Below are 11,933 nucleotides of genomic sequence, written 5' to 3'. Positions count from 1 at the left end.
CTTTTTGAGCTGAAGAACCAGAACCGTCGAGTGTCACCCTGGAAGCAAGGTGCCAAAATGACAAGCGAACAATCCTCCAATCGCCGGCCAGCGAATAGCTCGTAGCGTCGGACTGTTTTTAACCTCTCGTTCATCTATTCGTGTCTGGTCCCGGCTCCTGGTCGAAGGAAGGGAGACATGAAGGAACAGAAGAGAACCCTGTGTGGCATCCGAGGAGCATCCATTGCTTCTATATTGAAAAATCTGCATATTCGGCGTTGTTGGCTGCCCTTTATTCGAACCGTTCCCACACTGTGGGCTCCATGTATGCAAGTTCTCCATTGTTGCAGAAAATGCAGACAATGCAGACAATAATGCAGACACATGCACAGTCTGCAGAAGTCCAGTCCTGCCAGTCTATAGATGCAGACAGGTAGCTATTAATTATATTCCACCGGTAGGCTCCGTAGGCGCCCGGGGCAATACCAGCACCGAGAGACATCCGGTAGCTGAGCAGCCTACTAGACAACGCTCTAGCGCCTATTCTTAGGACCCGTAAGCAACTCCATAAGGCCAGGCAACGCTGAGTGGCTGTCTCCGTCTCTCTGCTTATCCAGGGAGCCCATAAGACACGCGGTATAGAGGGAGTAAATATAATAGGGGGGTATAACGAAGCAGGCCCCGTTGATCAGGCTGAGCAGATGGAGGGAGCCATTCCCTGGCCCATCCTCCCTCCCTCCTCCCTAAACACGTAGCTGCACCCGGCCGTCGCCTTCACCATCACCATCGCCTGGCTGCTGCTGCTGGTTCAATAACCATTAGTTAGAGGTATCTAGGTATCTCGAGTCCCCAGGAAGGTCCCTCAGCCGGGCCGAAGCCGCTGTTCCTGTAGGTAGACTCGCACCACACGCACTTTATAAGCCGTTAGCCAGCTAGCCAGGCTCGCCAGCCGCCAGATATAACGCCGTCTCCACCTCGCTGTCTGTTAGATTCTTGTCTGTCTCTGCTGTCTTTCTCGTCCTTTTTTGTCCCTAAAAGTCGCTCCTGCGGCATGTCCCAAACAGGCTTAGCGCCCTCACCAGCCAGCGTTTCGTCTTTTTTTCGNNNNTTTTTTTTTGTTTTTTTTTTTTTTTTTTTTTGGTCGTTGAAAAGCAAGAAAGAAACAACAACGAGAAGGGAAAGGGAAGGAAAAAAAAGACGTTTCAGCGAGCAGCTCAGCTCAAACGGCGGAGAGTCGGCTGCTGCAAGGGATTCCCACTGCTGCTGAGTCCTCGCCGTGCGCGCGCCTGAGAGAGCCTGAAGCCCTTTTGGACTGCGCAGGGGAGGGTTTTTGGCTGGCGAAGAAGCGCGCCAAGCTGTCGTTGTGGCTTGCCGCTCGCTGCGGGCTGGGGAAGAAGAAAGTCGCAGACGAAGACGAAGACGAAGACGAAGAAGCTCACCGACACAAAAAAAAGGCGACGGCCATCCCTTGGATTTCGATCTCGTCCATACGAGCCCTCCCGCCCGACCTGACGACGCTGCCTGTGCCTCTCGATAAACCTCTCCTGCCTGCCTGCCTGCTCCCACCGAGGGGGCCTCTCGCTGCCTGACCCGGGCCCGTGTTAGACAGGCGCATCCCCGTTTGCTCAGCGTGCTCGGCCAGCTAGTCAGTCGTCCAGGCACCCGCATTGTCGTGAGAGCAGCGGCCCCTGAGACGAGACGAGACGAGACGAGACGAGACGAGACGACCACAACCATACTGCAAGCTCGAGGCTGAGAGTGCACGCGAGGAAAAGGGTGTACGGAGTACTCCCATCGCTTGTTTACTTTCCCTGTTGAGTCAAAAGCTTTCTCTCTCTCTCTCTTTTCTCTCTCTCTTTTTCTGATAAACGGGGGCCTGGTCGCGATCGATCCAGCCAAGGGTCGGAGAGATGGAGCCCATCATCATGGACGGAGATATGGACAATATCATGGACGACAGAGACACTCTGTGCTTCGACCCTTCAGTGCTCAATGCCTCGACTCCCAGCCTGGGCCGTGACTTTGAAGACATGTTCTTCCGGCCGTCCAGTGCTCCCCAGCTTTCCGACGCCATGTCGTGCTTGTCCCCTTCCGAGATGCCAAACAAGTCTCAGAATGACGTTCCACCAGCGGGCTCAACCCCGTCAGACACTCGATCAGACTCTCCAGAAGATTCCAGCCACAGCTCCTCGATGGATTCGCCTACTGGCCATCTGCGGAATGCCTCGCTGGCCTCCAACCACTCCGGACTCTTCAGTCCAGACAGCGCCGCAACCGAACGATATATTCCGGGCTGGCCAAACGCCGACCAGCTCTCCCTGGGCGACGAAGGTGCTTCTTTTCTCGGCCAGGAGAGCGGCGGCCTTTTGACCAGGGATGACTCCATGGAGCATGATGTTGAGTCCAGCAACAAGGCGATGGCCTCGGCCTTTGACTTTGATAGCGCTGCCAGCAGTCCCAGCCCCCTCAAGATGGAGCTCAATACTGAAAAGAGTAAACCAACCGTTTTCAAACAGTCGTTCCGCACTCCTTCTTCCTCCACCTTTACCGGATCCTCCAGTGATGCAGGCTCATCGCAACAAGTCAGTACCCTCCCGTTATATATTGTATTCCCGACCGAACATTATCATTATATCCCCCCCAAGCAAAAGATGCTAACTCTTCTCTGTAGCAGTCGGCTGTCGTAAACCCGTTTGTGTTCCAAAGTCCTGGTGACTCTACACCGCTTTACGCCGGGCAGGGGCTTTGGGATAGTCGAGGCTCACAGTCAGCTCTGGAAGAAGCCTTCGGTGGGATCGGTATGAACAGTGGCTCGCCGCTTTCAGCGACATTATCTCCGACCTCTACGTTTAGGTCACCGCGCCAGGCCTTCGAATCGCTAAAGTGCACTCCCGGGGTGGTCTTCCCTCTGAATGACCGCAACACAGCCATGTTCCACCCAAACATCAGCATGGAGAACTATATTCGCCCCCGCCTGATTGTCCATCCCACCTCGCTCAAGTCTCGCGTCGAAACGCAAATCCCTATCAAGTTAACTCTCTACCCGATGCCGCCTGGAGTTAAGAAACTGCGCCTTCCAAGCCATGCCATCTCCAAGCCAAAGTTCCTCGCCAAGCCTGATATCAAACGGTCTCCAGATATCCTAGAACTCCGCGCCAGTGTACTATGCACAAGTGCCATCCAGGACAAGAAAAAGCGGGAGAGGGCCTTTGCAAGAGCCCGGGGTGAGGATGTCAGTTCAAAGTCTCCCAAGGACTCCGAGGAAAGCCAGGGCGACGAAGACCTTCCACTGGGAGGGGCGGAAGTCAAAATATGTGCTGGCTGCATCCAAAGAGAACGAAAGCGTGCGTCCCGGAAAAAACAACGGAAACCCGAAGAAGATGAATTGTTCCAAAGAGACGAGGATAAACGGGTTATTGTTTTCAACACCACAGAGATCAAGGATTGGACAGATCCTCCTAGAACCCCTAACTCGACAAACTGTGATCCTTCACTGCCCATTGCGCCCCTCGGTGCAATGCAAGTAGAGTTGCCAATGAGAATAGCGTGCTACTGCAGACATCAGAACGAGAAAGTGGGCTTCCAGTAAGTTTATTGCATTCAGCGTGGGTCTTTTTTTTTTTTTTTTTTATTGTCTTATTATACCACAATGTACTAAGTTGAATTCTTAGGGTTCTTTTTACCATCTTTGACTACATGGACAACCCAATTGCTCAAGCAATTACCAATTCAATCATGATCACTGATGACCATAAGACACATGCGCCGGCAAACTATGCCACAGCTCCCAATTCTACAGTAACAGACCCCCAGTTCCCACCTGCGGCGATGTTTCCTGGGAACCCCGGGATCGATCTGTCGAAACCTTTCGTGCATTCCGTGCCCTATAAAATGTCTCCTTCCGCCAACGATCTGCAAGCACTCCGAAATCGACAATACCCGTTAACTCCCGTTTCCTCAAATCAGTCACAGAATAATAGTACAACTGCAGCTGCTCCTATCACTACCCCTCGGAACCTCTCTCGCCAAGCATCTCCTTCTGACGGTACTGGCCCTCTTGCTAAGCGACGGAAGCAGAGCGGATCTGGGAAAGTTCCTTCAGGATTGACCATGTCACGAATTGAGACCCAGAGAACATCACCATCTGCTAGCAACTCTCCCTTACCTTCAAGTCTTCCATCTGCCAATGGAAGCTCAGATAAGGCCTATGTCACACCTGCGATGCTCAATCCACAGTTTATAAATGGGCCACCCACACCAAACAATAATGACGGGATGTTCTTTAGTCCACTCGACACCACTAACCCAATGGACAACATGGGACAATCTTCTTTGATATCTGCACCGAATTCCACTCACCCAAGCCGCCCCGGTTCCCCTCGCAGTAGGTCTCAGGACCAAGTTACGGGCTTGTCTAGCACAGGAACTCAAAACCACTCTTGGAGCGTGCCGACGGGGCTTCCTCCACCACAGGTACCCTCAATGATTCATAAACTTGTCCCAGCTGAGGGCTCAACTACCGGTGGAAGCGAGGTCACTCTCCTCGGTAGTGGCTTCTACCCGGGTATGGAGGTTGTTTTCGGTGATACATTAGCTACCACCACTACTTTCTGGGGCGAGAAATGTTTGAACTGTCTTACTCCGCCTTCGGTTAAGCCAGGAACTGTCCCAGTTGTCTTCAAGCATGAGCATCCTCGATTGGGACAACAGCAGCCAGGACAGCCCATAATCCCGAAACCACAAATCTTCTTCCGTTATGTGGATGACCGCGAGCTGCAAATGTATAGAATTGCGCTTGGGATACTAGGCCAGAAGCTTAATAACCCTGCTGATGCCTATCAAACTGCACAGCAAATCATGGGGGGCAACGGGAATAGTTTGTGGAATCTTCAAAACAATTTCCAGGGTGATGGCAGTTCTGGAGGCCAGCAACGACAAGCCCCAGCCAACAACCAGACCGCGAACATCACAGACACCGACGCAAAGATGCTGGTGTATCTTGAGTTCATGGACTTGGATGGCAATCCTGGCTCTACAAAATATAACTCTCGTTCACCATCTGGACAGACTCTCCTCCACCTTGCTGCTTCACTAGGGTTGACTAGGTTCGTGGCGGGCTTGCTTGCCCGGGGGGCTAACCCTGATGTTCAGGACAAGAACCATAACACCCCGTTGCATTTGGCCGCTCTCAGTGGGCACACGCATATTGTCCATCGTCTTCGACTCGCTGGTGCCAATATCACAGCGCCTAATCTGCGCGGCTTCACTCCTGCTGACCTTGCAACCACCCTGGAAACACACCGTGCCGTAATTGCTTCTACCAATCACTACCGCTCAAGAAGCGTGGGATCGACTTCTCCCTTGCGCCGACGACCAAGCTCTGGTTCTCTCGACGGATTCTGGGAGCCAACGTCCTCGAGCGATGCACCTGAAACTGAAGAAGAATCCACTGATGATTCAGACAGTGGACGTACGTCTGATGTACCAGAGTTACTATATGCACAGCCCAAACGCACCAAATCAGAATCCCGCAAGGAAAAGAAACAATATTTCTCGATTCCTAGGAAAGCTAGCATTTCCCAAACATCTACTCTCGCTTCTCCCGAGGCTGATGTTGTCGCTGGCATGGCCCGCAACCCATCGCCTCCTGTGGCATTGGTTGCATGGCGAGATCAGCTGGCAGCTCAAATCAACCAGTTCCAGCAAAACGTCAGCCGAGCATTCCCCAACCTTCCTAACCTTCCTAATCTGCCAAACCTCCCGGCATTGCCTACACTACCTCAAATGCCCACCCTCCCTCAGATACCGACACTCCCCCAGATTCCAACTCTTCCAGACTACCAAACTCACCCAATGATCCAACGTATCAGCTCCCTTGTTCCACACAGGCCGACATCGGCCTGGTCTACCAATATCATGAAGGACGGCTGGGGCAGATTAACTGGGAATTCCTCACCACCGGCATATGAGGAGCTATACCCTCATGAAACCGACTCTGGCTACGCTGACAAGAAGTCGTCTATGGTCGAAGCTGCTCTGGATGCCGCGGCAGACCAACACTTTGCGGAAGCAGAAGCCTCATCACATTCTCATGCTTCGTCCTCCAAGGAGGAGTTTGGTGACGTGACTATAGGCAGCAGGAATATCTCAAAAGTACACCAGGATCAGCTCAGAAAGGCACACGCACAAAAGATGAAGAGATTCCGCAGTGATCGTAATCTCTTTGTCATTTGGGTAAGTTATTTAAAACATTGCTTTATACTCTTCCTTGTAACATAGCTAATATTCCTCTTTCTAGATTCCTCTCCTGATAATTATTGTTGCGGCGATGCTGAAAAACCTCATTCCTGATATCTGGCAAGCTGTTTCTTACGGATATGAGCTCGTAATGTCTCATGTCAACCCGCCGGTCCCCAACCGGAATCTTCTAGCTACTTAGTGCAGAATTATTCTGTAGCGTACCTTTGTTCCTTTGTCATTTACTTTATTTGAGCGCTTGACTTCATGTGTTTGTATTTCAGGAGGGCGACCTGGGTTTTGTTTTGCTGTTACGGGTTTGCGAGTTGAGACAGACTCAAGTCTCCGATTGTACATTTGTTCCTTGTGGAAATTGGGGCGGTTATTTTCCCGCTAGGTTTTCTTCTTCTGAAGTCTCACATTTGTTAGGGTAGCTACAGAGTACATTTTTAATAGAATATTGACATCTTACCATGTTGAATGTTGATCCCCCCTAGGTTGTTTGCAAAAAAGGCTGGAGGTTGGCTTAAAAGCAACGCCAAGACATGGTCCTCTATCCGCCGTTTGGCTAAACTTGACCTCGCCAGCGCAAAACGCCCAAAGCCGCCCTCACAACGCAGAGCAGGACGCTTGATGAGTGCGGAATAATATGCTACTCCTGTTACTGGTGAAGCTCTGGTCGTCATGGACGCCACCCCTCACTTAAACTCGAATAATGTAACCGGTATGCAATAGTACTGAAGCTCTATGCGGAAGCCTGATAACTTACTCCTTATCCTTGCAGTCGAGTATACCGACCCATTCGGCCTGTTTCCTCAAGTCAAGCCGCTGCTATCCCAAGTCCTTCCCCTCCGAAACCTCCACTGGAAGTCTTCGACTCGGCCAGTCCGCTCGATTGACTCCCTGCAAATCGATTTCAAACCCGCCCACACGGTAGCAGATGACCAGAAGCGACTCAGCGATGGCGCAAGCGGAGCGGTATCGCAAAGAAGACACCAGATACCTGGACTATTACAGACGCCATATTTAAAGATATATTTGTTACGATGTGATGATAACGAGACGTATAAAACGACCTCTAGAAAGACGTTACGAGAATGGATAAAAACTAGGACATCCGCTGCGCCAACTGGACCTGATAATCACGATGCCTTCGAATGGTTGATTCTTCACGTCATACCATCGACTGCACCTAGCCCTGAAGTGACAGAGAAGGCCGCACCATCAAAATGGCCTGGTAGAGGCTCGACTTCGGTCCTTGAGAAAGTAAAGGCCGATTTCAACGGATCCTCAAAAACTGCAGTTGACCGGGTTGCGCAGCTGAGAATTCCAAAAGCGGATGCGGATAAGAAACAGCCTGAACTAACGGCGCAATTGGATGATCTTGTCGCGAAGCTGAAATATTTTATTCTCACATCCTTTGATTTGCGCGTGGGTCAATATGAGGCTGATATCCGTGAGAAGGACTCCCAGAGAAGTCTGCCGGGCTGGAACTTCTGTACTTTCTTTATACTAAAAGAAGGTCTTTCTCTTGGCCTTGAGAACGTTGGACTCTTCGAGGATGCTCTTATAGGATACGATGAGCTTGCTGTCGGACTGGATTCGGCACTGCGAGATCAAATTTCGGGCACGGGAGACCAGCACGGAGGCACATTTCTAAATTACAGTAAAGATCTCAGATCGAAAGCCGAGGCTGCTCTGGCCGCAGAGTCGTCAGAAAAGGCAGAAGCATCCAGTTCATCCGAGGATGAGGATGGGGACGAGGGTGAAGATGACAATGATGGAGACCATGACGAGCTTTTCTCAAACCCCATTGCACTGGATCAAGATATTTTTCCGCTGCAGCCCCAACAAAAACCATACAGAGATATGATTCTTGCAAATAACATATCTGTCTTTGATTTTCGTGTCTATATCTTTTCGAGGCAGCTACTACTGCTCCTCAAAGCTGCGCGGTCACCTCCATCAAATCGTCAAAGTGGCTCCCAAAAGAATGCGGAGAAGCATAACTTGACCCTTCTCGCCGAGATCTGTGAGAGAGCTAGCGAGTTTATTACCCTTGCTTGCCGGACTTTGCGGAAAGATGTCGAGACTGGATTGGCTCAGTTAGAACAAGCTCCGGATCCTTCTAGGAAGGAAGATGTTATCACAAACATCGTTTCGTCCTGGGCTTACGCAGCTGTTTCTCAAGTTCTTATTCAAACGTCTACTAAGAGCCTTGAGATTCCCAAAGTTTCCCTAAGGACGAGCAAGGACCTGGTTGATGCAGCTGTTCTTACGAGCTTCGCCACGGGAGCAAGGCCAGGGGTTCCTAAGCGAACTAGTTCATTGATGTCCCCTACTTCAAGACCCAGCTCCGGATTAGCCTTAAACCCATTGGGGACCATCATGTCCGCACCACAAAAAGCAGGCGGTATAGAGTTAGCCGCGGCCCAGGCAGATTTATATCACCTCGCTAGATGCCAGTTGGGAGCACTTGGCCGAAGGAGAGGATGGGGAAATAGATGGCATAGTATGCCATTACTGCTCAATGAAAAGAACGGCTTCACTGAAGTTTCGTTGAGTGACGAGCCCATGGACAAGAAACGACTTCCAGTGGTACCAACGTCAGCGGGTGTAGAAACGCCTTGCCTGGCTCTATCAGTGGAATCAAAAAAGAAATTTAACTGTCTTTATGAGCGGATTACAGACCAAATATTCCGTCACAATATTGCGGCAAACCGATTCAAGTCTGCGGAAATAATGATGGCTGATATTGCACTGCTGAAGTATGAAACGGGTGACTATGCCTTAGCGGCGTCGTACTTTCACCAGCTCTCCAATTTTTACCGCAGCAATGGCTGGGAGACGTTAGAAGGTACTATGGTAGAGCTTTACAGTCGGTGCCTGAAGCAACTGGATCGCAAGGACGAGTTCGTTCATGCTCTTCTGAGATTACTCGGGATATATTCCTCGACCATCCAGCATTCTTTGACATTGCAATCTAGCATGCACTGCAAAGTCGAGGAGTACGTTGAGGATCTATTTGCGGTCTCTCAGTCGCTTTCCAAAACGTTTCCAGTTCTTATTAAAGATTTCTTCAGAGATATCCAAGTCCAACCCGGTATTTCTCACTTCCAGGATAGAGACGGGTTCCAGGCACAGCTGTCATTGAGGTATGCTCTTGGGGAAAAGATAAAAATTGACAACATTAAGATGCGGCTTGTTAATGCGTTGGAAATACCAAACAATGAGCTGTGGTTGGAAAACTCCGACTCGACTATAGTAAAGTCGAAGGGGACGAAAGTCTTGCTTGACTCCTCGGTAAGTTTTGATACTCTACCATTTTGTATAAAGAATGCTAATATTTCCTTACAATTGTAGACAACGGTACATGGAAAGTACTATGTTGACCGGATTGAGATGCGAGCAGGGAATATTACGTTCACGCAGGATTATGACAACCAAGTGGCTGCATCTCATATACTGCAGGACACGACAAGCAAATCGCTTACTTCCGAGGCAGAACGCCCATATGTGGTCTGTTTCCCCGCTGTCGACGCGTTTGTCGGAAAAGTTTCTCAATCGAGATCTATCAACTTGGTTGGGCATCGGAGCCTGGATATTGAGTTGAGCTCTGGTTGGAACGATATTTCGACTGGCTGTTTACGGTTGCGGCCAGCAACTGCCGGGCTACGTCTCATTATTTCGGAAAGCTCACTCATTGAGGGAGCTCTTACGCTGTGCGAGGAGATAAAGGGAGGCAGAATATGTTTCACTTCCTTTGCACGGGCATCCACTGCCACGCTTCGAGTGCCATACAGCATGGAAGGAACCCAGACATCACTCTCTGTTTCAGTGGAAGCTGAATATGAGACTCCCAAGGGGCAATTTGAATACATCAGCTCATCCTCGGTTGTATCGACTTTACCCGTCAGTGTGAATGTTCAGGATTTATTCCAGGATGAGCAGCTGTTTTCGAGATTCAGCATCAGCCCTGGGATGCTGATACCTATTCGCGTGTTTAGCTGCGAAATGAAGAGCTCTGGCAAATATGATGTACAAACGAGCGTCCAGGAGGGTGAGATCATGGATGTGTTCCCGAAACAGCCGGCATCACTGTTGTACAAAATCAGGCCCCGGGACGATTTCCAACCCGACAAAGACTCAGGTTCCACTCGACCGTTGAGCCTCTCAATAGAGTTTGCCTGTTTGAACGAAGAATGCCTGTCGGTTCTAGAAGACCGGTTCACGAAGGACGTCGAAGCAAGCCCCTTTGCAGGAATGAAGCAGCTCCTGGTTCCGTTCTTGCAAACGGCTTTTAGTGCTATCTGGACGGCTCATACGCTAGAAACGATTGGTCTGACGAGAGAAATAGAGGTGTATAGTTACGAACGTATGCAGTGGAGAGAGGCCGTTGAGAGCATGGATGGTGATACGCAGACGCACCTGGTGCAGTGGCTCAGAGAGTGGCATAATGTAAGTTCCCATTGCTTCCTTGCCTTCTCCCCGTGGTGTGTAGTCAATGATCCGCAGGCTAATTCAGCCCTTTGTACCCCTGGTATAAATAGACGAACAAGACTATACCTCTACCAAACAACCGACCGGTGAATGCTGTTCGGCATATTACCATCCCTGTTGATATTCCGGATGTGCAGGTTGTCCATACCGCAAGGCTACTGCTGAAAGATATTTCTCCCGGACAGACCCATGTGGGCGTCGATGACATGATATCTGCAGAGCTGATAATCCGGCATACAAGACGCTGGTGTGAGGTAGCCGAACAAGAGCCCCAGTCGTCCATCGAGTTTACATACGAAATTATAGCCAGCCCAGACATGTGGGTTATTGGTGGCCGACGGCGTGGAAACTTCACCTGTGCCGAGGGCGAGGAGAAACGGTTCCAGCTGTTGCTTCTACCTCAGCGAGCTGGCCATCTACTTCTCCCATCGGTCGATATCAAGTCCTTTGCAACCGGGCCAGGCCAGCAGCAGCAGCAGCAGCAGCACCGCTTGTCGTCGCCTACGGGAGGTGAACATCTACTACAGTCCGACAATAGCTTTGCACCTCGCCCGCGCAGGCTCATCTCGAGCGAGCTGGACTACCGTAGCCACGGCGAGACGATCCTGGTCAGCGCCGACCTTCAGATGACGACCATCAACCTGGATGGGTTTGGCGATGCTGCCGCAGGAAGCTGGCACGACGCTGAGCGCAAGACCGACGCCGCCGTTGCCTGATGACGGCCCCCTCCCCCCTTTTTTTCTCGGTGCTTCCCTTCGTGCTCTTGCAAGCCCACGGAATACCCCCATCGGTCATGCCACTTCTCATTCCATATCAGCCTCGGAACCACATGCGAGATGTGCAATCGCCAGACGCCCATTGGCGCCCTGCCGTGTCCCTGCTCGTTGCCTGATGCGCATTAAGCCTGGGAACCGCGCTCGTAAGCTGGTCGGGCCACTGCTTTTTGTTGAATGAAACACGCGCTGTATTAGCAGTACAGATCCCAACAAAACGGGCAGCAGCCAATCAGCGCTCGAGCTGGCGTCTTGTTTTTGAGTGTTTACATAATGATACCAACTTTCCGTACATGTGTCAGCAGAAATGCCGTGTAAGATGGTAATATCAATACGCTATCTTATCGCAAAAGGTTGTGACTAAGCAGGTGCCTGTCCCTTAACTTTAGCGGGGCGGGAAGGCGGTGAAGGGGGCAGAAAAAGGCTACTTCGACGGCGGGAAAA

General features: G+C 50.9%; 2 protein-coding genes across 2 annotated transcripts; both read left to right on the top strand.

Moving 5' to 3' along the window:
- Window positions 1-1,889: 1,889 nt before the first annotated feature.
- Window positions 1,890-6,418, top strand: TRV_03624 (membrane-tethered transcription factor (SPT23), putative; the record flags this gene model as incomplete). The annotated part of the gene is made up of 4 exons (XM_003022175.1): window positions 1,890-2,561; window positions 2,747-3,564; window positions 3,651-6,213; window positions 6,278-6,418. The coding sequence occupies 4 exons, from the start codon at window positions 1,890-1,892 to the stop codon at window positions 6,416-6,418; spliced, it is 4,194 nt and encodes a 1,397-aa protein (XP_003022221.1).
- Window positions 6,419-6,963: 545 nt separating this feature from the next.
- Window positions 6,964-11,432, top strand: TRV_03623 (TMEM1 family protein, putative; the record flags this gene model as incomplete). The annotated part of the gene is made up of 3 exons (XM_003022174.1): window positions 6,964-9,519; window positions 9,580-10,674; window positions 10,767-11,432. The coding sequence occupies 3 exons, from the start codon at window positions 6,964-6,966 to the stop codon at window positions 11,430-11,432; spliced, it is 4,317 nt and encodes a 1,438-aa protein (XP_003022220.1).
- Window positions 11,433-11,933: the final 501 nt, after the last annotated feature.

The sequence above is a fragment of the Trichophyton verrucosum genome, assembly GCF_000151505.1.
Source record: "Trichophyton verrucosum HKI 0517 chromosome Unknown contig00298_1.f1.exp, whole genome shotgun sequence".
NCBI classification, from domain to species: Eukaryota; Fungi; Ascomycota; class Eurotiomycetes; order Onygenales; family Arthrodermataceae; genus Trichophyton; species Trichophyton verrucosum.
Note: the sequence above shows the minus strand (reverse complement) of the source record. Positions and strands in the feature narration are given on the sequence as shown.